Source organism: Centrocercus urophasianus, unplaced genomic scaffold (genome assembly GCF_019232065.1).
Source record: "Centrocercus urophasianus isolate 14NV4802_14NV808 unplaced genomic scaffold, USGS_Curo_1.0 seq_1211, whole genome shotgun sequence".
In the NCBI taxonomy this organism is placed as follows: Eukaryota; Metazoa; Chordata; class Aves; order Galliformes; family Phasianidae; genus Centrocercus; species Centrocercus urophasianus.
This window is the reverse complement of record NW_024884378.1, coordinates 812-25,939: the sequence shown is the minus strand read 5'-3', so window position 1 is coordinate 25,939 and position 25,128 is coordinate 812. Positions and strand designations below refer to the sequence as shown.

Sequence of the window (25,128 nt, the reverse complement as noted above, 5' to 3'; positions counted from 1 at the left end):
GTAGGGCTGTGCAGTAGGGCTGTGCAGTAGGGCTGTGCAGTAGGGCTGTGTGCTGTAGGGCTGTGCAGTAGGGCTGTGTGCTCTAGGGCTGTGCAGTAGGGCTCCTGCCACATGCTGCTCTGCCAGGCACTGCTGCACACTGCTGCACACCAGCCAGCCCTGCTGCAGGGAGCAGGTGTGGAGAAGTCCATTTTACAGGCAGGAAGCTCCCTGGCAGTCAGTTGCAAGATGCAGCCTGTGCCTCGCAGCCATCACCAGCAAGTTGGAGGTGGTGTGCACGGTGCTGCTGGGCACTGTGTTCTATTTAGAGCTGCAGAGTTTAGTGCTGCTTGTCCCAGGGTGGCAGAAAAAATCTGTGCTCAGCATCTGGGCTGCTCAGTCTAGATGGGAGGAGCGTGGTCCCAGTAACCCCTGCGTGCTGGGAAATGCGTGTGCCTATACAAGGGAAAGGTTCTTGCCTGTGTGGAGAGGGTGTCATGCAAACAACATAGAAGTATGCAAGTAGACAGGGATACCTCAGCTTCCCCAAACACGTGGTTTGCTTTCCTTCCCCAGACTCTCCTGTGGCAGGAAGAAGAGTAATGACAGGGCTGTGGCAGGGCAGTGTGAGGCCCTGATGCAGGAGAGCTGAGGAGCAGTTCTCACTGGGATGCTCTTTGTTCTGCAGGAGCACCGTCAGACTCTTTAGCAAGGAATATGCTACAGGTCTTTGTTCAAGAGGTGCATCCCTAAAGTTGGAGATGGGCGCCCTAAGCAGCCCATTCTGGTGCTCCTGAGATGAGGTTGGCTGTGGTCCCACAGCGCCTGTCCCATGCAGGAACTGAAGGTAGCTGTGAGGGATGCACACAGCAGTGCCCAGGGCTGGTGCTGAGCTGCAGGTTGAGCGATATCGTATGAGCAGCTCTGGGTTCTGCCTTGCTGTGTGGGGCACGCTGCTCACCCTCTGCCCTCTTCTCTTGCAGGTTTGTGACAGAAGGGCCTGGGAGCTCCCTCCACTGGTGCTGTGGGACGCTTCAGCCAATCCAATGCACCCTGACAACAAACTGCCCAGCCATGGCAAGGCAGGCAGCAGCGGTGCCCCAGCCCAGCACCACAACGTGAGCCAAGCACCCACCTGCAACCTGGGCTCGAAGGGTGTGGGTGCAGGCAGCCATGGCGGCAAGGCCACCCAGATCTCCCCTGGCAACTCTGGACTGAAAAACAGCCAGAACACTGTCCCGAACTTCAGCTCCTTGAAAGGCAAGGTGAAACGGGAACGGAGCATCTCAGTGGACTCTGGAGAGCAGAGAGAAGCTGGCACCCCGTCGCTGGACACGGAATCGAAAGGTAATGTGCTCCTAAACTGTGCTTCAGAAGTCCTTCTCTCAGTTGCTCCAAGCATTTGGGCAGGAGTGGGGATGGGAGCAGCTGTAGGCAGCTTGTGTTTCTATGCTGCCCTTCTCTTTGGAGCTACCCCAGCAGCCTGTGCATCACCACGTGTCTCATCTGCAGTTCTGGGACCAGAGTGGCTGAGCACTGTCATTTCTTAAACTGCTGGTTACATCGAGAGTCTGAAACTGTGGGTTGAATAGGCTTCTGAGGCCTGCTAAACAAGAGCCTGCTTCACCTACGCTGTTCTGAGCAGCTCTGCTTTGCAACGTACAGACTTTCAGCTCAGGACAGAGTTAGTTGTTTTGTGTCTTCTCCCTGCTGGCAAAGAGCTGCCGTTGTGGTGTTCCTGCAGCTGCCCAGCTCCTCACCTGGTTAATGAGGTGCTGCTGCAAGGGTCGCTGTCTGAGCAGCTCTGTGGTTTCATTACATGTGGATGAAACTCTTGTGTAGAAACACTTGGCTTCTAAAAAAGGGCTGAGTCAGTACTTCCAAATCCTTTGACTCCCCTGTCCCAGCCAGCCTTCCCTGTGCTCTCCTGCATCTCACAGAGCATGGTGCCCAGTGGCTCCATGTGACACAGGAAATCTACTGAAATAACACGAGCAGGAATGCCGGAATCCTTCTGCAATTCGCTAACACTTTGCATTAATATGGCCCATAAACCTCTAGATTATGTACAAAAGAGTGATCAGATATGTTACGTTGGAGTTAACACAGAGCTGAAGTTATCGATCATAGAATCCTTGGAGCTGGAAGGGATCTTTGAAGGTCATCTGGTCCCTGTTCCTAACCCTAACCCTGGGACAAGGGAAATGGTTTTAAGTTGAAGGAGGGAAGATTGAGGTTGGATATCAGGGGGAAGTTCTTTACTATGAGAGCGGTGAGGTGCTGGAACAGCTGCCCAGAGAGGCTGTGGATGCCCCGTGCATCCCTGGAGGTGTTCAAGGCCAGGTTGGTTGGAGCCCTGGGCAGCCTGGGTTGGTACTGAATGTGGAGGTTGGTGGTCCTGCATGCAGCAGGGGGTTGGAGCTTCATGATCCTTCCAACCCAAGCTATTCTATGATTCTATGGTTCCTGGGTGCCTTCGGGCAAGCTGTTTCCTTTCCAAGCTGCCCCAACCTGAGCTATGAAATCAAGGGAGCATCTGAGTTTAGAGAGAGTGTAAAGGCTGTGCCCAATGAATGGCTTTGAAAAGCAGAGTCTGTGTCTCTTGTTCCTACCAAGGTTGTAAACATCTTCAGGTTTTACTTGTCTTTTAATGAACTTTCTCACCACTGATTGTTCTTTGAAGCCCTTGTCCAGGCAGAAAAACAACAAAAAACACACAAAAAAAGAGCCTTGCTCAGTACTTCATCAGGAGAGCCGTGCAGTCCTGTGTCTGGGAGGACGGATGGCTGTGCATGTGGGGATGCAGACCTGTGGAGAGCAGAGCCAGTGCACGCGTGGAGAAAGGGAGGAGGACAGGGATGAGGCAGTGATCTCAAGCGCTGACTGCCAGCTGGGTGGGGAGCTGCAGGATTTAGTGCTCTGCTGGTACCAGGCAAGACGAGCACCTGGGAGGTCTCCTCACAGGATCTGTCTTGTGGGAGTTGGCGAGGGAAGGAGGAACCTAGCAGGCCTCTAACAAGCTCCCTGTCTGTCTCCTGTGCCAGACTGTTTTTCTGAATGGCAGACATCTAGCACTGACTGTGCTTTCCCTTTAGCCGGTGCTGTGCCTCTCTCAATGAGCGAGCATCTGGGCTGTGCCTACAAGATAATCCTTGGGTTCAGCGAGGTGCCAGCATCCTCAGCCAAAGGGTAACAGCTTGGGCCCAGCGTGGGCTGCAGAGATGTTCTGTGGGCAGTGCCTCAGGCCAAGCAGGGCTGCTGCTGAAGGGCTTTCAGCCCGGGCCTCTCACAAGGCCTTGCTGGAAGGGATTGTGCTGCAGCTCTGGCACAGTGCTCAGAGTACAGGAGGCCATGTCTGACAGCATGGCCAAGCCCTGCGTGGGTCCCACTGCCACCTGGGGTCTTGACTCGCCACCCCCAAGCTGCCCATTGACCACCACTCAGGGGATGATGTCTCAGCGCCAGCCCAGATACCTGCAGGGTATGATTGCTGAGCCTGGGCTTTGGTGAGCTCCAAGCTAAAGAGCCTGGCCTTGCACGCCGTGCTTCCCCAACGTCCTTCACTGCAGCCAGGCAGAGCCCCAGCCTTCTCAGCCCCTTGGCAGCTCTCCTCAGCTCTTCTGACTCTTGTGTCCTTTGCAGGCGAGGTGGCTCCCCGCAGCAAGCGGCGGTGCGTGCTGGAAAGGAAGCAGCCGTACAGTGGGGACGAATGGTGCTCTGGGCCAGACAGCGAGGAAGACGACAAACCCATCAGCAGTGCACACAGTGAGTGCCTACCTCCTTACCTGCCCAGAATCTTGAATAAATCCAGATCTCTGCTGGGAGTGTGGCTGATCATTGTGCTCTGAGAGTATCTGCAGCCACACAGTGAGGTGTGGGAGCACAGAACAACTGTGGAGATGCACTGAGATGCTGGAGGGGGAAGGTGTTGAGGTTGGATGTCCATGCTGCCCAGATACCTTCAACTGTGCATATGAGGCTAAGGGTGCTCCTGGTGTCTTGACAGTGGTTCAGGCAGAGCTGAGCAGGCCAGTGTGAGCAGGCAGTTCTTTTTCCAGCCATGCCCATTAGTGAGGCCCAGCTAGCTATACCTAAAGTTCAGGCTGATGTTTTGAGGTTATGTAGCTGTAAAGATTTTGTGAACTTTCAGATCTGGTTGCTTTAATTTCCATCTCTTCCCGTCCACCAGAGTGCGAGATGTTAGAAAAAATACGGCTGTTTCTTTCTCTTTGGAAGAAGTATTCTCCCTTGTGTGGCAGTTCGGTATCACTGTGAGTCAGCAAACATGCCCATAAAGCTGTGTGACGTGTGGCCTTAATGCCTGCCAGCGCACAGCAGCCGTCTTCCCTGAGATGTTTATCTCTGTGTGGTTCACCAGGGCCAGGATGGAAGGCAGGACTGCGAGACTTTCCTGCCTGCTGGTCAGAATCATAGGATCACTGAGGTCCAACCAATCCAGTCCAACTGCCCACCAGTGCTGCCCACTGCCCACGTCCCTCAGTGCCACTGCTTTGCCCCAGGCTGACTGCTAGTCTGAGTGTTCGCTGTTGGTAGGAGAAGAGCGGGCCTGGCTCAGTGGCTACAGTGTGTGTATGGAGCTGAGCAAGAGGAAAGCAATGAATGCTGCTGTTAATTACAATGCTTATTAATATTAATTAGGAATATTACTCAATAATTAATGATGATTAATAATTATCGCCAGTGAAAAGCATCTCCTTTTTCCCCTGCTACCCGGGTCCCTGTTGTTAGCACCACGGGAAGGGAGATGAGATGAGCCTGGGGCCACCCTGAGATGAAGGAGAGACCAACGGAGGAGTTGGGCCGCTCAGGTGCCTGGGGACATTGGCCACCAAGATTGCAGGGACTGCTGGTCGGGTGCTGCCATCTGGTGGTGCCGGGAGCCCTCCTGCTTCCCTCCATCTCTGTTCATTCTGGTCCAGACAGCAGTGCCGCTCAGCAGCTGCTCTGCTTCTCTTGCAGCGCTGGCTTCAGTAACTCCTGTCCTGTGCTCCCACAGATTGTAATGTAGCAGATCCTGCAATGTCCACGGCCTCGCAGCTTGGCCCAGGGTCCAACCCGCTGCCAAACCTGAATGAGACCAGTTCTTCCAGCACACCTCATGGTACTGCCCCAGGCTTACGGTCGGATGGCGCGGGAGGTGGAGGTGGTGGAACAGGAAAGCAGCCTTCTCAGTTCGTCTACGTCTTTACAACGCACCTTGCTAACACGTAAGCAGCAGACCTTGTCCATTCACCCAGAGCAGTGAGGATTGCTGATCCGGGGGCATCCGTGGGGTTGGGTTGTTGCAGGGAATGCCAAGTAACGTTTGGTGTCCTGCACTCAGTTCCTCACTTCTGTTCTGCATTGTCTCAGCCATCGTGTCTAGCAAGACTGAGTTTTAGGGCTTTTTGCTAGATCATATATTGTGTGTTAGAGCATCTTGGAAACAGCCACCTATAGGGCAGCATGGAGCAGCAGGCACAAAGCAGAGCAGAAGGCCCAGCACAGGACATGGGAAGAGGGAAATTCCAAGGCAGGTGATCTTCAGTTGGAAAACCTCACTGTGGCCTGTGCAGGACAGGTGGGAGGACTCTGAGAATATCCCCCCCATTCCTATTGACCTCCTAAGAATTCCCTGTTCCCATAGGACTGAAGAGAGGAGGTGGTGCCTGGGGCCCGGGATGGGGCACAATGTCTGATCTTGAGTGGTTGATTCTCTCTCCCCAGAGCTGCGGAAGCTGTCTTGCAGGGCCGAGCTGACTCCATTCTGGCCTATCATCAGCAAAACGTCCCACGGGCAAAGCTAGACCAGGTATACTGGCCATGGACCAAATGCTCCTGTTGGCAAGCGCTGCTGACCATTCCGTTCTGACATGGCTGTTTCCCCCAGCTCCTGGCTTAGCTGTGGAGGAACAGGGAATCAGAATTCCCTTTCAGCAGTGTGGGAAGTGCTTTTCTTTGAAGCCACTTCAGAATGAGTCTTGGTTACTGTAAAGTGTGAAGATTTGGGGCTGGAGCACAATATGTGGCCCCGCAGATACGTGGGCAGAATACATGACTGTGTATTTCCAGGCCACGTGATGGGGCCTGCTTCTTCCCCATGAGGAATGAAGGCAGAGCTGCCATGTGGCGTGTTTCAGATTGTTTTCCTATAGAGTATGGGAAGAATAGCTAGAGCATTTTCATTCTCACCTTGTCTTCCCTTTTCTCTATCAGGCGCCAGCTCCTAAAGTGCTGGGAGTTGCTGAGCAGGTTCCGATTAACCCTCCTTCTGCCAACACTCCCCAGTCTCAGCCACCAGCACCTCAAGCAAGTCAGCCACAGCCGCAGCCTCCTGCACCGCAGCCGCCTCCTCCACCTCAGGCCATCAGTCAGACAGCCCTACCTGCACCCAACAGCCTGCCCCAGGAGGGCACGAGTGAAGATGTCCGAAGAGAACTGACTCCCAACTCTCTAGGAAACAACAGCGGCAGCAACCAGCCTGGAAGTAACCACCCCAATACACCCACTGCATCTACCACCACCATGCAGCCTGGGCAAGTGGACTCTGCCACGTCCAGCTCCAACCTCCTTGGGGAGGGCCCTGGCTCAGGGATGCAGGGGAATGGGCAGGCAGGTCTGGGCTCCAGGAACTCTATGAACTCGGAAGGGCTCTCGAAGGAGCAGCTGGAGCACCGAGAGCGCTCTCTGCAGACCCTGCGGGACATTGAGCGTCTGCTGCTGCGCAGCGGGGAGGCTGAGCCGTTCATGAAGTCCAGCCAAAGCACTGGTGAGGGTGGGACTGCCCCTCAGCCACAGGCTGCCCCTGCCCAGCCCCCCGCACCCCCTGCCGGCATGAAGAAGTACGAAGAGCCTCTGCAGTCCATGATTTCCCAGACCCAGAGCCTCGGTGGCCCCAGCCTGGAACACGAGGTGCCCCACCACCCCGGCACTGACATGGGGCAGCAGATGAACATGATGATGCAGCGGCTGAACCAGGACAGCCTGACACCAGAGCAAGTGGCCTGGAGGAAGTTGCAGGAAGAGTATTATGAGGAGAAGCGCCGGAAAGAGGAGCAGATCAGCATCCATGGCCGACCCATGCAGGAAATCATGATTCCACAATCTATGGGCAGCATGATGATGCGTGGCCCCCCCCCACCCTACCACAGTAAGCCTGGGGAGCAGTGGCCGCCAGGCATGGGCAGCCAGCTGCGGGGACCCATGGACGTGCAGGACCCTATGCAGCTAAGAGGAGGGCCACCCTTCCCAGGGCCACGATTCCCCGGAAATCAAATACAGAGAGTCTCTGGCTTTGGAGGGATGCAGAACATGCCCTTGGATGCTCTTGGTCCCATGAATGCCATGCAGAGGCCGGTCAGGCCTGGCATGGGGTGGAGTGATGATCTGCCTCCGATGGGAGGTCCTGGGAACTTCCCACAGGGCTCCCTGCCCTACCCATCAGGGCAGGGGGACCCTGAAAGGTTCATGAATCCACGTGCCAGGGAGGAGATTCTGCGGCACCAGCTGATGGAGAAACGCCCGGTGGCAATGCAGAGGCCCATGGGGATGTCCAGCAACTCCATGAGCCAGGGTATGGAAATGGAGAGGATGATACAGGCTCACAGACAGATGGATCCATCCATGTTTGCTGGGCAGATAGCAGGGGACAACCTCAGCAGCAACCCAATGGGAATGGATTTTGCAGGAACTCGTGGGATACTGAGTCCCCCTATGAGCCAGTCAGGCCTTCGGGACATGGACGCACCCATGGGCCCTGGCAACCTCAACATGAACATGAATGTCAACATGAACATGAACATGAACCTCAATGTGCAGATGACCCCCCAGCAGCAGATGATGATGTCTCAGAAGATGAGGGGCCCTGACATGATGGCCCATCAGGGTATGAGCCCTGAGGAGCTGGCCAGGGCAAGGGCTCAGAATGGCAATGGCAGTGCAATGCTGGGGGGACCGCAGAAAATGATGATTCCCTCCCAGTTCCCCAGCCAAGGACAACAAGGTTTCTCAAGTGGGCAAGGACCTTACCCCAACATGCCTCAGGAGATGGGCAATGCCTCAGACATGTTCAGCCCTGAGCAGGGCGCCATGCCTGTCGGAAGCATCAGTGGTACCACCAGACTCAGCCACATCCCCCTGCCCCCAGCCTCCAATCCCGCTCCTGCACAAGGGGGAAACCTGGCCAATATGCACCCAGCACCTTCCCGTGGCTTGGGCCGCCGACCCTCCGACCTCACCATCAACATCAGCCAGATGAACTCCCCCAGCATGGGTCACCTCAAGTCCCCCACCCTCAGCCAGGTGCACTCCCCACTGGTCACTTCACCCTCTGCCAACCTCAAGTCCCCGCAGACGCCATCGCAGATGGTCAGCATGCCGCCTTCTAACCAGTCTGGGCCCCTGAAGTCTCCCCAGGTGATGAGCTCCTCACTTAATGTCCGCTCTCCGACTGGCTCACCAAGCCGCCTCAAGTCCCCTTCTATGGCTGTTCCTTCCCCGGGTTGGGTGCCATCTCCCAAACCCACAATGCCCAGCCCAGGAGTCAACCAGAGCAAGCAGACACTCAGCATGAACTCCTCCACGTCCATGGCAGGACTGGATCAGGGTATGTCAGTATCTTGTGTGCTAGTGTGCCTGCGTGTGTGTTTTGGTGAGTGTGAGCATCCAGAATCCTGCAACAAGCACCCTGTGACCAGAGCTCTGTAGGATCAGCACTGGTCACACATCTCCCAAATCCAACCTGCCTGGACTGGCTGTAGTCTCATTCTTTCTGTACCCTGTGAAGCAGGTCTTGCTCTCCTTCCTGCTCTGCTCACATGGCTGCTTGTTGCAGGTAGCCCAGAGTGCGTTTGCAGCCCCTGCCTTCTGGCACAGCAGAGCAGTTTCTTCCCTGACAGTCAGCAGAGATGTCAGGCACAAGCCTGGATAAGTGCTACCTGCAGGACTTGGGGTGGATGCCATGGAAGTGATGCACTGAAACAGTGCAAGAGTTATATTTGTTGTGGTCTGTGTTTGCATTCTGCCACCCCTTTGCTAGGCCATTTTTCCCCCATGTCTGCATGGTCTCCCAGGAGTGGGGAGACACTCGTGCCTAATTTTTGAGGAGTACTTTTTTTTCCCTAGGGATCCCAATAAGGGCTTTTTTGAATAATCTGAAAGGCAAATGGTGCAGCCTATAGTTTAGCTCGTGCTCTGTGATACAGGTAGAAAAAGATGTGTCTTGAGTTGGAAAGTCATGGGCAGTTTGAAGTGGAAGTCCATCACAGTGCTGGAGTGTGAGCCTCCTCAGAGTCCTGAGGGCTTGCCAGCTGTTTGGCAGTAAGGAGGGAACAGGGCTGCTGTCTGACAGGAAAAGCTGCTAAGTGTGTGCAGTGCTAAGCTGTGCTCTCTCTTGCTTGCAGGTTCTCTCCCTTCTGGGCCCAGGAGTAGTTCTTCTGCACCAGCCAGCAACCAACCAGCCTCTAGCACCATGAACCCCAACATGCCTTTTACTTCCTCTCCAGATCCATCCCCCTCCCAGAACCCCCTTTCTCTGATGATGTCTCAGATGTCCAAGTATGCCATGCCCAGCTCCACACCACTCTACCACAATGCCATCAAAACCATTGCCACCTCTGACGATGAGCTGCTGCCAGACAGGCCTATGCTTCCACCTGGAAGTATGGCAGGTATGTGCCTGTAGGGCTGGGCTGCTGTGTTGGTGTGTTCCCTCATCAGCTTCCTTCTCAAACAGCTGAAATTTGCCCTTGTTTGTTGGCTCACCTCTCCACACTGTGTCCATCAGCTTTTGGCTTGTCTGTGCTGTCTGGATGGACGTCACCCAGTCTGGCACACTTCTCCCACGAGCTCTGGAAGCTTTCAAAACATCTTTGACCCAGTGTGGATGTGTTGACCCTGGGTTTTCACTGCAGATAGAGAGATCTCAGGCCCAGGATGAGGCAGAAGGCCGCTGCTTGGAACCTGCAGTGGGAGAGGGATGCTCAGAGCAGGGCTTGGGAGCCTGGTGGTTTTCAGTGGAGCCCAGGTGCCTGCACAAGCAGGGCTGTATCTCAGCAGAGTTGTGATTTCAGTAAGCGACAGCCAGATACGCTTCGCTAGCTGGTGGCACTGATGGGGACAGCAAGGCAAATGATTGCCTTCTGTGCTCGGTATGAAGGGGAAGGGGAATTCCAGCAGGCTGTACCACTTGATGCTGGGGTTTGCAGCTATTTGATAAATATTTTCGGTGGTTTTCAAAGTGAAAAATCAACTTGTTGACTCTTTGATTGCTAAGGAGTCATTTGGTTTGGCCACGAACATGCAAATGCATGTACTGCCTTCCAAACAGAGCCTTCTTGTGAACAGTTTGCTCTGCTGTACTGATGAGCCTGTTTGTCCCTCCTGGATAGCACTTGTGTTGGGATGCTGGCACTTCTGCCTTGTTCCTCCTTGCCACTCAGCAGTGTGTGATCACAGGAGGAGCTGTGCTAAAGGGTCACTCCTCTGTGCAGAGTTGCAGTGAGCAAAACTGGAATCATTCTGTGCTGTTTGTGGGCTTGGGGAGCTGAGTTTCGGAGCTCTTCTGTTGGATGTTGATGCTTTGCAAGTCCTTCTTGCGTCCCCTTCCTTGGAGCTCAGGGCTTTCTGAGCAGTGGGTCCCAGCGGGCTCCACAGGGTGGAGGTCTGTGGGCAGAATTAACCCTTCTCTGTTCTTTCCTCTCCTTAGGTGTGACAGGGAATCAAACGAATCAGCTGCACTTAAACTCCGTGGGACCTGGATCCTCCCAGAGCCCCATGGGAATCAACCTGCCTGGTCAGCAGCCTCTTTCCCACGAACCACCCCCTACTTCTATGATGTCCTCCCCAAACCCGCTAGGCTCCAACATTCCTATGCACCCGAGTGCGCCGGGGCCGGGGGTGCCCCCCCAGAACCCCATGATGCTGCCCCCAGGGCCCCAGGACTCGCTGAACCAGCAGTGCGGCCCCGTGCCCAACAGTTCACAGATGATTCCTTCCAACCAGCTCGTGTTCCCCCGCATGCAGCAGCCCCACAACGCCATGCAGTCTCCTGCAGGAAGCATGCCCATGGCCCCTGGTGGGGCAGGTGGCCCTGGCATGCAGCAGCATTTCCCACCGGGAATGTCACTGCCACCCGAGGACCTTCCTACCCAGCAGCCCGGCCAGATGCCTCCTCAGCAGCACATGATGGGCAAGAACATCCCTCCTCGGATCGGCGAGCCCTACCCAGCCGTGCTCCCCGGGGTGGCATCGGTACTGAACGATCCTGAGCTCAGTGAGGTCATCCGGCCCACGCCCACAGGCATCCCCGAGTTTGACCTCTCCAGGATCATCCCGTCGGAGAAGCCAAGCAGCACCTTGCAGTATTTCCCCAAGAGTGACAGCCAAGCACCCAAATCGCAGCCTTCCAACCTCCACCTCATGAACCTGCAGAACATGATGGCTGATCAGCCCCCCGTGAGGCCAGGTATGAATGCCCCCAGCCTTCCGGGGCAGCAGGGCGTGCAGAGGGGACTCGGCATGCCCATGTGCCATCCTGGACAAGTGCCCATGCTGGGCAGGACAGGCATACCGCCCCAGCAAGGCATGATGGGCAACAGCATGCATCAGGGCATGATGTCTCCGCAGCAGAGCCTGATGGCCCAGCAGAATTTCATGCTGATGCAGGCCAAGCAGAGGAGCATGTCTGTGTCGGGGGAGATGTATGCCCAGACAGGACACATCATGTCACCTCAGGGCTCTCTCATGGGACCCCCACCGCAGCAGAACCTAATGGTCACGCACCAGATGAGGCAGAGGAGCGTCTCCCTGGACAGCCAAATGAGTTACATCCCCGGGCCGGGGAACATGGCTAACCTGCCTTTCTAAAGCATGGGCCTGATTGTACAGATGTTTTTAAACCTTTCGTTGGGGGCGGGTTGGGGGCCGACGCCAGAGGAGGACACCAAGTGGGATGCTTTTCATATCGGATTTGCCTCTATACAGAAAACCAGATGTGCAGTAAACTTGATGTGAATTGGGTTTGGTTTTGTTTTTTTTTTTTTTGTTCTTTTTTCCTTTCTTTTTTGGGGGGGAAGGAGAGGGTGGAGGGACTGGGAGTGGGGCTGTTAATTTTGAACCCTGTGTGGTGACCGGGGACTTCCAGACCCTGTGGCAGTTTATTATTTTCCTCCTTCAAATGTTTTTCTTTCCTTGTTTTTGTTTAGTTCTTTGTTTGTTTTGTCATTTTGTTTCCTTCTCTCTCCCTTTTTTTCCTTTTAAGCAACCAAACTGTGTAAGAGGGTTTTGGGAACTAGCTGTAAATAGGTCGCTGAGAAAGGCAAAACTTGTGCTGGTTTTTAATTGTTCTGTATTTCTGTGTTTTAATAGAAGCCTCAAAACATGTTTAAGAAAAAAAAAAAAAAAGAAAAAAAATGCTAAAGGCAACAGTGTACAAGGATTGAAAGCTTTCCTTGGTGGGCCAGGAGGATCCTCCAGGGTGTGCAGGGCGTTGGGAGATCCCATCGTAGAGCGACTCTTGGTGATGCAGTGGTTTGCTCGTGCAGGGTGTTCGGCTCCATGCAGATCTCAGGCCCCTGTGGAGGCTGAGCTGGGCACAAGAACACAGCTGGTGGCTGAGGACCGTTGGGCAGGTCAGAGCTGTGGCCCCGGCCACTGGAACAGTGCTCACTTGGCTGCAGCTCCTTAGGATGCAGCTGTCACTGCTGCTTTGGCTGTGAAAGGGAGGGTGCCAGCCAGCTGACACAGGCAGCAATGATCCAGGCTCTGTTGGTAATCACATGCTGGGCCTGAAGGTCTCCGTCAGCTGTGTTGTCTCTGGGCCTTCCCTTTCCCTTCATGCAGGGCGGTGTGTAGGGATGGAGAGACTCTGAGCTGAGCTGGAACTTTCATTCTTGTGCTTCCAGGAGGGGCTAGCTGGGAACCCTGCTCTTTTGCAGCCTTTTTACACCAGTCCTTTGCCACCCATCACCCTCCATGACCATGCCACATCCCCTCTCCCTCTGCTGTCAGTTGGTCTCCCAGGTCTTCCTTCCTCACACTGCCCTCCTCCAGGCTTTCACAGGGGTCTCCTGCTCCTCCTTGCCCTGAGCTCTCTGCAGCAGCCCTGTCCTACTGCACTGGGAGGCACTGCTGTTGAAGATCACAGAACGGCTCAGGTTGGAGGGGAGCTCAAAGCCATGGGCAGGGCTGCCCCCCAGCAGCTCAGCCTGCCCAGGGCGCCATCCCACCTGGCCTTGAGTGCCTGCAGGGTGCTGTCCCTGTGTGCAATGCTGCACTTCTGAATCAGAGCTGTGTTGTGCGATGCCAGCTGCGTGCCACGAGCCGTCCACAGGCTGCCCTAAGTTTCTGATAGAAGAGGCTGAGGTTCTTATTCCCAGGCTCTGGTGGAAGCTGTTTGAACAACTCAGGCTTTTCTGGATGTGCTTCACCCTTCCCATCCTCCATTTTGTAAGGTCTTCCTGCACGCAGCACTGGTGTTCTTTCCTGTGTTTGCTCTCTGAAGGGGCTGTAGGATTAAGCACGTGCCCTTCTGCACTCGTAGGGTATCTGGATCTCTGTAGGACCCCATTCCAGCATGGTGTACCCCATGGGTATCCCACTGTGAACTCAGGGCATTTGATTGCCACATGAACACCAGTTGGAGGATTATCTCTGCAAAGCCAGACTTTGCTTACTACCTCTCTTGTAGCAGCGCTCAGTTTTCCCTGTTAGATACCACAGAAGAAAAGGGAGATTGTCAAGTAGGGAGGGAATGGCAGAACTTTGTGTCATCTTGCAAGCTGCTAGAAAAAGCTGTTGGGTACTGAAATGTCAACCTGTGGCTGTGTTGATCAGATCTGTAACGAGATGTAGCCACATAATCTAATCTAATGAGGAATACCTTGAGCCAATGGGATATTTTGTAGAGAGCTGTACGAGGGTGGAAGTGCAGCTCTGGATTTCAGAAAGGACTTCACTCTGCTCTCGTGCTTTGTGCTGTTTGCAATCTGACTGAGCATCATTTTAAAGGAACAAAGTGCTCACCCCTGCCTTGGCATTTAGAGCAGAGAGGAATAGGGCTAACTTAACCCAGGGCTAAGTCAGCGTGCTTTGGACCTGATGTTGTAGCTGTTTGAGTTCTCCATCCTTTCAGAGTGTGCATTTCAGCATTTCACGTGGGAGGATGTGGCTTGAACGTATGCAGCTTTTTCTCAACTTGAGTGGCCTGAATGGCTGTGGCTTCTCTTGGCTGCACCTTGGGATGTTGGCTGCCAGTATTTGCTTGTAGACATCCAAACACCACTGCCAGCCCCCTGCCCTGCTCATCACCCACCAGCTAGTCTCAGTTAATTTTAAGCCATACTCTGTTCTGTACAAGGAAAGTTTTTGTTGGTCTGTTCTGTTGGCCCCGTTGAGATCTCTGCCCGCCGGTACGTTCCCTGCAAACCCTGGGCAGCCTGACAGCAGGAGGGAGACCTGTCCTCCAGTGATAACTAAGAAGTAAAGCCTTTCAACTCAGCAGGCCTGTATACAAAAGGGAAATCCTGGCATTCTTTCAGAGCTGCGGACTTGCAGAGCAGCAGTCAGGGCTCTTCTGCAAAATCGTGCTGCCCTAAAGCCAGCCAGCCCTACCCTGACTGCTGTGATGGGTGAACTGTGGGGAGAGGAGGTGCTGTGGAGCACCTCTGCCTGGACGTTGCTCCCAGCCGTGCCCGAGAGCAGCACTGACCCTGTCAGGCCGGGGCAGATTGCCTTCAGCTGGTTGCCCGCTGCTGTGAGCTGTGTCTGTTCTCATGTCTCGTAGTTTATTGCTCAGCATCTCAGCTTGAGTTCTGTGTACTGACTCCACCTAATCACAGCAAAAGGTTTGCCCATGTTTTAACCATGACGTTGCAATGTTTTTTCAGCTCCAAAAAGTAATCATTGGGAAACAGCATTTTTCAGTCCAATAATCAAGCACCTGGAATTAGCTTTCACATTGAGGTAATGGTGACTGACCTGTTCTCTATCATCCCATGGAGAAACTTCCCCAGTCATTTTGTACCATTATATAAATATATATATAAATATAAATATATAAATACAATATGTGAAGACATCTTATTGGTTTTTATTTGAAACAATTTTTAGGCTTGTTTTTGGGTATCTGTGCTGCCTGTAATGTATTGACCTGTTTTATAGGTGCCTTTTTATTAAAAAGACAAATTTCAAAACCTGACCTCTTGCCTCATGTCCGTGGTCTGTGTGATGTCCTGCAGGGTTGTTCACCGCAGCTGGAGCTTCCTTGCTGGGAAGTTGTGCTCTCAGCAGTCAGCAGGAGGTGCTTCCCATAGTCTGCATGGAGTGGATGGCCCGACCGCGCAGCTCCTGTGGTTCCTTGTCCTAAGGAGGATTTTGCTGCCTAAGTTGGGGCTGTGCTGTTCTGTCGCATCCTCTGCTGTACCACCAGTGGGTGTCCAACCTTTTGGCTTCCCTGGGCTGCATGTCCATAAGTCACTCTGAAAGTAATGCCTCCTATATATTTCCATGTAAACTGCAGTTGATACAGTGAGCACAGTAACACTGCTTGATAGAGCAAATTCTCGGCTAAAATGTGCTATTTTTCCAACAAAGTCCCTACTATGAGCAATGCATTCTGCTTGGTCTCCAGAAACATTCACCAAGCGTCAGTGGATATCAGTGGGTGCCATTTTTTCTGCGTGGAGGAATTCAATTCCACACCTTTGCTTCATCCTCACTTCCATGTCAGACACCATTGTGTCAGACTGCCCCTCTGCTGCCATCTGTCACACAGCAGCAACATGCAGTGGATCTTGGTGGGAAGGTTCCACCTCTACTGCTGCACCACCAGCATGCAGCTCTGATGTGGTGGACTGACATCATAAAACAGGAGGCATTACTTCAGAGCAGCCCTCAGAATACAGGATGTAGTCAATGTATGTAAGTAACAAAACATTTTAATCTTTAATGTTTTTATTAAAATGGTAAAAAGGGCAACAAAGCCATCAGACTAGTGGGCTATGTGACCTTGTTGTGAAGCTAAGGTCAGAGATTTTCAATGAAATATTTCTCTTCTTTCTGTGCCTCATCTCTGAACGTGGCTGCTCACAAACGTCTGTGCTGCCAAAGCCCCACGGCTTGGTCTCAGCCCACAGGGCGGTGTGGGGCAGAGCTGCCACCACGATGTGGGGCTGTGTGTCAGACATGGCTGCTCTCGCCTCTGTGGCTTGAAGCAGCTCTTCTTCAACTGCTGTCAGTGAGAAACAGCCTCATTTTCCTCTGTTCCCTGCTGCTGCGGATCCCGTCCAGCGCTGTTTGAGCACACCTGCTCCCAGCCACCCCTCCTGGGCAGCGGTGGGTGACGGCGTGGGGCCCAGCTGCGAGCACTGGGGCATCATTGTGAGGATGCAGGTCCTCTTCTTGATAAGGAAAATGAAACCCTGCGTGAGTCACAGCGAGCTGCACGAGGGCGGGTGGGGAGCCCCAGCTCTGCAGCACTCCCAGGCACGCGTTCATTCATGCATTCACTGGCTTTGTGCACGCTCTGCTGCCTGTCACGGCCCCACGGCCGCTGTGTGGGGCAGGGTGCTCTGCTAAAACTCCCCAGTGACGTCCCCTGAGCATCACGGGGAATAGGAAGCAGCGTGCTGCTGTAGGAGATGCTCTGCAGGGCTGGGCCGGGCCCTGGGGGATTGTTCATTCTGTGAATGCCTTACATTTCAGGAGTTTCCTTGTCAGGACAGAATCTGTAAGCAGCTCATTCAGACCTCTGCCTCAGCTGGCATAGTCTGACCTGACCCACTCTGTGATGCCTGCTGTCTTCAGGGTGACAAGATATGGTGAGGATATGGTGATTTAGACACAAAAATGCCTCCTGCAGTGGCAACACTGGTATTGTGCTAACTAAGCATAACAAGTGAAGTGAGCAGAACAGCAGATTGTAATGTGTTGCAGTGGTTGGGGTCATTCTCGTATGACAGTGTGAGTGTGACTGTCATTAAGTGGAGGCCAAAGCAATGCTTGGCTAATGAGAAAAATGTAAGGAAGCAACCCTGTGTACCTGCTGATATGTTTCTCTGACAAGACTTAGTAGGAAGCAGCAAGCTGCACAAGTCTGTTGGGGCTGCCCTGCGTGCCAGCTTGCAGTGCCATCATTAATGATGGTATAAAGCTGCCACTCTTGTTTCGGATCAGTTGCTGATGTTGCTGGATGCCCATGGTGCAGGGATTTTCTGTGTGAACCTGGATATTGGATGCACCCCATGCCCAAAGGCCCTGGTGTGTGCAGGTGGAGCAAGGATATCTGAAAGCACGGTTCTAAGCAAAATGCAGCACTGCCTCTCAGCCCACTGAAAACAAACAGAACTGATACAAATTAGGTCGTCTCCTATGTTTTACCATACTGTGGTGCAGAATGCACAAAGCGATGTACAAGGAGCTGCAAAAGGAAGAAGGGGAAAAAAAAAAAAGGTTACACCTTCAGCCTCACAAAGATGTGTGGTTCATTTTCTCCGTGCTCAGTCACAAGACTGAGCCATCTGTTCAGACAGTCATCTTTAAAAGACAGCTTTTGCATACTCAGGCATTTGCTTCAGCAAGTCGCTCGCTGTCGCTGTGAACAAATCAAGTGAACAGGGAAGGATGTGGCTGATGTCAGGAGAGGAATTTGCAGCAGTCAAACTCGAGTCCAAGGCCTCCTGGGGTGAGCTGTGCTGGGAAAAGCGATGTGCTGTGACTGGATGGCAGGACGTCATGCAGCAGGAGGAGCAATATTCCATCCACAGACCGTGTGGCCTTTGTCACTGGGATGAGCTCTGTGTCTGATGGTCTTACCCGCATCTCTTGCTCTAGCTACCATGGCAATTGTCCCCCACTGCTTCCTTTGGGCATGTCTTCAGTGACGTGAGCAGGTGAGATGGGAACCTGCTTTGTCCTCTCCTCAGCCCTCACTCACTGATGCAGCTCCACTTCCACTTGGCTGTGCGTTTTTCCTGCCCTCCCCCCCGCCCCGTGACTCAGTTTTGCATCTGGCTCTGTGCACAGGACTCCTGCAGTCAGTTTGGTGATGGAGATGTGGCAACAACAGGCTCAACCTGCTTTGGTTCCTCCATCCCTGCCAGAGACAATCGGACAGTCGGCATTTGCCAACAGCTGCCAGACAGATTTTGGTACATATGTAACCAGAAGGAACCACAGAAGCGATGCGGTGGGATTTGGGTGTTAGGTGGCTATCAGACCTCGGTTTCCCAAGGAATGAAGAGAGTGGTGGGGACACTTGTAAAACTTAGGACTGGGACACAGCACATACGCTACTGGGCAGGCCATTTCGGTCCTGCAGCAACCTTTCTGAGTTAGAAAGTGGAGATGGAGGTGGTGTTGTCAGACTCGATTCCGCAGCCCTTCCTTGTCACCTCTAGGATCTCTTGTAGGGTCTCCTGGCTCATGCAGCCCAGCTCGTGCAGGATACGGAAGAAGTCATTACGGAACTTGACTCCTATGAAGGCATAAATGATGGGGTTGAGGCAGCAGTGCGTGAAGCCGATGGCCTCCGTCACCATGATGGCGGTGTCCAGCTGATCCTCCAGCAGGCAGTTCTTGGTGAAGGCTTCTAGCTTGGTAAGAGTGTTCAGAAAGATGACGATGTGGTACGGGCTCCAGCAGAGCAGGAACACACCGGTGACCAGGATGGCTACACGGACAGCTTTCTGCCTTTGCAGGCGCTGGGAATGACACAGAGTGCGGACGATGGCCATGTAGCAGTAACACATGACCAGCAGGGGCATGAAGAAACCCACGCTGTGGTACAGGAAGCGAGTTGCCAGCCACACGTTGTTGCCATGAATCCCAGCCTCCGGAAAATAGCAAATGCTGCGGTTGCTCTCATCTGTCCAGACTTCCATGAAGATGAGATCGGGTAAGGTCAGGAGCAGGGAGGAGAGCCAGATGGCCGTGCAGGTGAGGTGGATGGAGCGAGCTCTGCGCTTGCGGTAGGTGTGGATCGCGTACACGATGGCCAAGTAGCGGTCCACCGCGATGCAGCCCAGCAGCATGCTACTGCAGTAGAAATTGATCTTGTGGACCGCACTGAGGATCTTGCAGAGGAAAGTCCCAAATACCCACCCAGCCAGGCTTTCAACCACGCTGAAGGGGAAGGTGAGCAGCAGTGCCAGGTTGGCCAGGGTGAGGTGGAAGAGGAAGTTTTCCGTGGTTGTTCGAGAGCGTTTGAACCTCTCTAAAATGACAAGGACCAGGGCATTGCCCACAGTTCCCAACACGAACATAAGCAGATAGGCGAGCGGTATGAAGACCTTCCTGAAGGGGTCTCTCTGGTTGCCAACCACAGATGAGGCCGGATTGAAGCAAAAGTAGCCTTCCAAAGAAGGAGTGCTGTTCTCAGCCTCGTAGTAACCGCTCAGCTCCACCTGGCTCTGGAGAACAGAGAGTCTGGTTACAGGAGGGCAGTTTCTGAACACAAGAACCCCATCACCGAAATCTCCCCCTGTGAGGGGCTGCACACTCCCTAATTGCCAGCTAGCACACTTGGGGATACTCTGGCTTCCAGCAGAACCACTTTCAATTCTGTTTTTTGCTGAGCTATTTGCTGGAGGCATTTGATTTTTTACAACACACAGAACTCTTTGACTTTTTTCCCACCTATCTGTAGCACAGCCTGTCCTGCCTGCTGACAGGTACAAAACGACTGGAGGAGTGAATGCATCAGAGGAACTGGGATGCCACAGCTACCAGCATGATTCTGGGAAGGGAAATCTGCTTGCTGATGAACTCTGTGGTTCTGAATTAATTGCAGTCAAAGCCAGAAACAGAATCTGAAAACACCACTCAGACCTTGGGCTGACAGCCGGTAAGGAAAGCGTGGCAGAGCTGCTGCAGATGGTGGGCATGCTCTGTCCTCAGGCACTTGGCAGAAACTTGCTGCTAACAAAAGCAAAGGGCTCAGATGTACACTCAGCACGGGAGGCTTGTGGCAAGCTCAGCCATCACTGACAAAACGGGAAGAGCTTCACAATAGTTGTTTTGCACTCCCCCACCCACAGCCTCTCTGGAGACCAGCCCTGAGACTTCGGCATCAACCACAGAGGAAGTCTTTGCTTGCTGCTTTCATACCTTTCACTGCCAGCTGTGGCTGTTTGCACCTGCTGCGCCTTCACTCGGCAGCCAAAGTTCCCATCTAAAAATACCAGCCCTGCTTTAGACAGCTTTAGAGCTAATTTGGGGGAATTTTTTGCCCTTTCCTCCTCTCCCTGCATGTGCTAAGTCAAGTGACTGCAAGTAACCTCAAGTCCTGCACTGTACCTCGTTAGAAAGGGTGATCGCGTTTATTCTCAGTTAAAAGCCTTCCCCGTGTGATGTGCTGGATGCCTCTGCAAGCAACCTTCTCAGGTAAGGAGCTGATGTGGCAGTGCTCAACTCAAACTGCTGCACTGCTGAAACCACATGTGTGACTTCAAGGGGAGCCTGGGGGTGTTGGAGAAGGCGAAGTCTACAGAGCATTACTGAATGTGTGCAAAAGGCTTGGGTGATCTTCAGGTAGTGAAAGGTAGCAGGGTAAGCAATTCCTTGGGGAAAATGTCAAATCATAGGATGGTTTGAGTTGGAAGAGACTCTCAAAGGCCGCCTGGTGCCGCTCCCTGCAGTGCACAGGGACACCCAGAGCTCAGCAGTGCTCACAGCCCCGTCCAGCCTTGGCTGTCTGCTGGCACGGGGCATCTGCCACCTCACTGAGCAATTTGACACAATGACCAAACTGGGCTGCTCAGGACTTGGAGTGATTATGCTGGAGAATCCCAAGGGGAACAAGTTAGACTAGGTATAGCTTAACTGGAGAGAGGTTGAACAACTCCAGTTTCAAAGGGAAAAATGAAACGATGGGTGGATGGGTGTGCTGGCCAGAATGCTGGAGCTGCAGGTGAGAGATGCGTGTGTTGTTAAAAGGCTTTGGCTGCAGAATGGTTTCCAGTGTCACCCTACAGTCAGAGCTGGAGGTGCAGAGGCCACTATCAGCCACCATCTGATTGCAGATAAGATGGCAGGTAGGGCTCTTACTGTAAGCCACTCGCTGCGGGCAGAGGAAGTGTGAGCAGAGCTGTATCTGAGGCATCCTCTCATGTGCATCTCCGAGCAATGAGTGTGGGTGGGAGCAAGCAGAGATGAGTTGAAGATGAACATGAAAGGATGAAACGTGTGCATCCAGGCTCAGATTGAAAGGGCAGATGACCAGAGCTGCAGGAGATGCACCGAATGCAACAAGCCAAACCTTGTGCTGTGATTGCTCCCTTAAGACTGGAAGCATGTGGCCACCTGACCTGGAAATAGTCCACACGTGGCCACCTTCACAAAGGTAGTAACAGCCAGAGCAATTTGTGTGTGTGCTCTGCTGGGGAAACACAAAAGTGAAGTGGGGCCTTTTCCTGAAACTAAGCAGTACAATGCATGCGTGCATTTGTGCAATGGGAGGCACGATCCTGTCACATTCAGGGATCCCCTCTATCCCACACTGCAGAGTCACGCAGGCCTCCTCTGCACGTCAGCTGCTTTTCTCAGTTTTGCACAACTGCCAGCAGTCAAAACATTTGCCTGTAGAAGAGCAGCAGCAGTCTGTGTGCTATTAGGGATTTTCCAAGTGACTCATTCCCTTCTAGCCCATCCAGGGCCAGGAGAAGCATCTCGCATTCCCAAAGCCTTATAACAGAAATTGCCCGCATTGGTGTGCAGTTCTGCAAGCTACTGACAGCAATCCTGTTCCTCAGCTCTCTAGGGGCTGAAGTGGAGAAACACATACATAAGAGCATCATGCCATGCTGATGCCTGTTTGCCTCTTGAGCCACGTTGGTCCTGTGATAAGAATTGGCCTTCAGTACCAGGGAAGACCACACGGAGATCTCAGTGGTCCTTCTGCAGTGTTTTTCTCTGTGTAGCCTGCAGCTAGGGAAGGTTAAGCAGGCAAAGTTGTTTTGCTATGGAGAATTGGGGTCATAACTTTGCAAAGCTTGGTCAGGGCTCCTGCTGCACTTGCTGGGCAATACTGAGATAAATGCCCACTCAGTGCAAACATGCCAATTGTTTTCAGCCTGCATTTGTCCTGTTGGTCAGCTGGTCCTCTCCTGTTAGTGCAGGTTTGTGTCATTGCTTTGTTAGAACAGCACTGAGGCCTTTGCAGATCTCTCTGGACACGCTGTGGATGCAATCACTGCATGTGGCAATGTGCGGCACCCCCAAACCACACGTGGCGCTGCTCTGTGTGACCTATGGTCACAGGGAGGAACAAACCCTGTTTGCCATGGCTTTTTTATGCTGGATAAATTAGAACAAATAAAAAGGATAGGGGAGGCCCCTTCCCACTTAGTTCTTTTTTCCCCGTTGTATATGAAAGAGACAGAAAAATAGGTAAAAATTAAATCTGGCATTTCTCTCCGAGACAGAAAATAAACAAAAACTGAGGTCTGCCTCAAAGAGCCACGATATGAAAACAGAAATTCTGAGTTGCAACGTTATAGAATCTGGCTAATGATAGCACTGCTGTGGACTTCCCCTGAGGCAGCACAATGCGCTCTAAAAGGTACAGCTGCTGTCTTTGACCTGCAACCTTAGTTCTGAGAACTACGGGGCAGAATATGCTGTCATCAGTCTCAGAAGAAGTGTCTGCAATTTATCTTCCTCGTTTTCTAATTCCCTTCTCGTAAGTTAAGTATTTCCCTCCCAGTGAAGCCTCGGGCAGCCTGCTCACAGAAGGCAGGCTTTATCCTTACGCTGTGTCCATGCCAACAGCTGTGCTGACAGCAGAGTTGAGTTTCCCTATGGGATCCCAGCTGGGAAGCATTCGGACCAACGGGCAGCATGGAGCAGAAGATGGCATCGGCCAGGCTGTCCTGGGGAGGCTCTGGCCATTCCCACAGGAGTTGGGGATTTGGGGGTTTCAGCACAGGAACATTTTGCACCCCCTGACTGTCAGGGGTTGCATTGCATTAGCGCTCCACAAACACAACAGTGTCATTTTTAAGTTCCTCCATCCTTCAAGTCCAGAATTAAGGGATATAAAATCTAATTGCATGGACGTAAGTAATTGCTCAGGTCCTCTTGCTCCTAACAGAAGCCACGAGAAGATGGTGACATTGCAACCAGGTCCTTCAGCCCACCCGCAGCTCTGCCAGCTCTACCCCCTTGCTCTCTCCAACAAGCCAAGTCAGGCCAAACTCACCAAGTCGTAGGTCTCTGATGAGTAGCTGACAGGCCCCATGGTGTCAGGATCTGCCTCTCCTCCAGCAGGTCAGAAAAGTTCTTCTTTTTCGGGGTGGAGTTAGTCATTTAAGTGAGCAGGGAGGGACCCAGCAAGTAACAATACAGTATTTGCAAGGCAAATGAGCTCCAAGTAAAGGGTGACCTATATGTTGTAGAGATTGGCCTCTCGCTTTATCACTTTTTCTTAAGTGTTTTGATTTTCACAGTGAAGCTTGAAAACTCCACATTCCTTTGGCCTGTAACGAGAAGGATCCATGAGGTCCATAATTCCATCCTGCAAACCTCCAGTGCTCTTGGCTGCTGCTGTCCTAGGCCAGGGCTACCTGAAGCTCTGTGCCCCACCGAAATCTCACCAGGTCTGGATGCCCTCTGGAGGTTTGTAACACTTTGCAGACACCATTAATTACATCTGCATCACCTTTATCCTCTGCTGGGGTCTTCCTGGCCTCAGCCTCAGGGACCTAGAGCCGTTCTCCATCTCCTCCTGCCGCTTCACCCCTTGTTGCGCTCATACTGCAGTGCAGACCTTGCTGATGGAAAGCGCTGCCTCAGTGGCTGCAATGGCTGCACTGCAGTTCTGGGGAAGGGCAGAGGCTTCTAACGAATTGAGAAGTTAACTGAAAGTTTCTAATCCGAGGAAGGCAGGCACAAGCGTGCTGGAGCCTCTGTTTGAGCAAGAAGGCTGGCAGGAGTCACACCGGTGAGGAAGGTGACATTACTCTGGCAGTCACTATTGGATTTTGTCTCTTTGTGGTTCTCAGCAGGAGGCGTCTCCCAGGCTGTGAGTCCAGCCCTTAGAAGTGGGCTGGGGATGAACAGGTTTCAGGGAATGCACTCTGAGGTCACAGGCAACAATTTCCCTTGCAAGTACATACTGCACTGTGTGATTGCTACCACAGATGAAGCACTGGATCCGTGCGATGCTATGCTGTTAAATGTAGGAAAAGTGACAGAGAGGAAAACATGGACGAAAAATAAGTAGAGATAAAATACAGTTAAATTAAAAACAATGCCATTTTACAGGATACTAGCAGGTAAGCGACCCATAATTGAGTAAAACTATAATTAAATTCAACAATAAAATTTGAGGACTGTTTTGGAGCCTGTGCATAGCAGCTCCTGGCTGAACTCTGACATTCTGCTGCAGATAAATACTCTAGCTGGAGAACTGATTGTACATTACGACAAACAAAAAAGGTTAACTTGTACAAGGTTTCCTGATAGTAGGAAATGAGCTGTATAAAAAGATGACAAAATGCCCTCCTTGAGGATGATCTACTCTGTAACTACCAAGCATTTCAACTGACCAGTTTGACACTATACTGACTTTCTGAGCCAAATCTGTTCTGACTCCTGGATCTTCTCTCTGATGTTTTCAGTCATCTCATTTGTTGTTATCATCAGAAATAAAGCTTTGCAAACCCAGCCAGATTTACCCATCTGTTAACTACTGCTGTCATTTGCTTTTTTAAGGTTGGTGCACCAACCTATTTCCTGCATCTCTCTCTGCAAAGCACAATGCCTAGCTCTGCTGAGAGCTGAGGAAAAGCACCCAGGCAGCACAGATGTAGCAGAGACCTCTCCAGCAGGGATTGCTGTGCCCAGCAGCCAGCCAGCAGCACGGCATAGGTGAGATGTTCCCCTGGCAAAGGAAGGCACAAAGTCTATCTTCAGGTTCCTGCTTCTCTCGTCATGCACGGAACGGAAGCTTAAAAAGGAGGACATCATGTGGGAGAGAGGATGAGAAAGGATTTGGGGAGCCCTCTGCACTGGAATGATGACTGACATGGCAAGGGGTCTGCAGCACAGTGAGTGGTCTGGGAGTGAATAACTTAATAATGAGGCTTGTTTATGGTGAGAATACAAAATAACTACATGAGAAGGGTTCTAGGCATGACAGAGATGATTGTGCTG

General features: G+C 52.6%; 2 protein-coding genes across 2 annotated transcripts; one reads left to right on the top strand and one right to left on the bottom strand.

The window, feature by feature from the left end:
• Window positions 1–32: 32 nt before the first annotated feature.
• Window positions 33–15,175, top strand: BCL9L (BCL9 like). Its single transcript, XM_042811164.1, has 7 exons — window positions 33–1,326; window positions 3,622–3,744; window positions 4,997–5,207; window positions 5,707–5,791; window positions 6,196–8,584; window positions 9,381–9,647; window positions 10,685–15,175. Exons 1-7 carry the CDS (start codon window positions 840–842, stop codon window positions 11,842–11,844), a joined length of 4,722 nt encoding a protein of 1,573 aa, XP_042667098.1. The 5' UTR covers window positions 33–839; the 3' UTR covers window positions 11,845–15,175.
• Window positions 15,176–17,972: 2,797 nt separating this feature from the next.
• On the bottom strand, window positions 17,973–23,801 carry CXCR5 (C-X-C motif chemokine receptor 5). Its single transcript, XM_042811165.1, has 2 exons — window positions 23,174–23,801; window positions 17,973–19,385 (listed from the first exon to the last, which is right to left on the bottom strand). Exons 1-2 carry the CDS (start codon window positions 23,210–23,212, stop codon window positions 18,309–18,311), a joined length of 1,116 nt encoding a protein of 371 aa, XP_042667099.1. The 5' UTR covers window positions 23,213–23,801; the 3' UTR covers window positions 17,973–18,308.
• Between the last annotated feature and the right edge of the window lie 1,327 nt (window positions 23,802–25,128).

Coding starts and splice junctions, on each gene's coding strand:
- BCL9L (XM_042811164.1), top strand. CDS start 840: ATGCACACAGCAGTGCCCAGGGCTGGTGCTGAGCTGCAGGTTGAGCGA. Junction 1,327..3,621: donor GCTGGACACGGAATCGAAAG/GTAATGTGCTCC, acceptor TGTCCTTTGCAG/GCGAGGTGGCTCCCCGCAGC. Junction 8,585..9,380: donor CATGGCAGGACTGGATCAGG/GTATGTCAGTAT, acceptor TCTTGCTTGCAG/GTTCTCTCCCTTCTGGGCCC.
- CXCR5 (XM_042811165.1), bottom strand. CDS start 23,212: ATGGGGCCTGTCAGCTACTCATCAGAGACCTACGACTTG. Junction 19,386..23,173: donor CATCAGAGACCTACGACTTG/GTGAGTTTGGCC, acceptor TCTGTTCTCCAG/AGCCAGGTGGAGCTGAGCGG.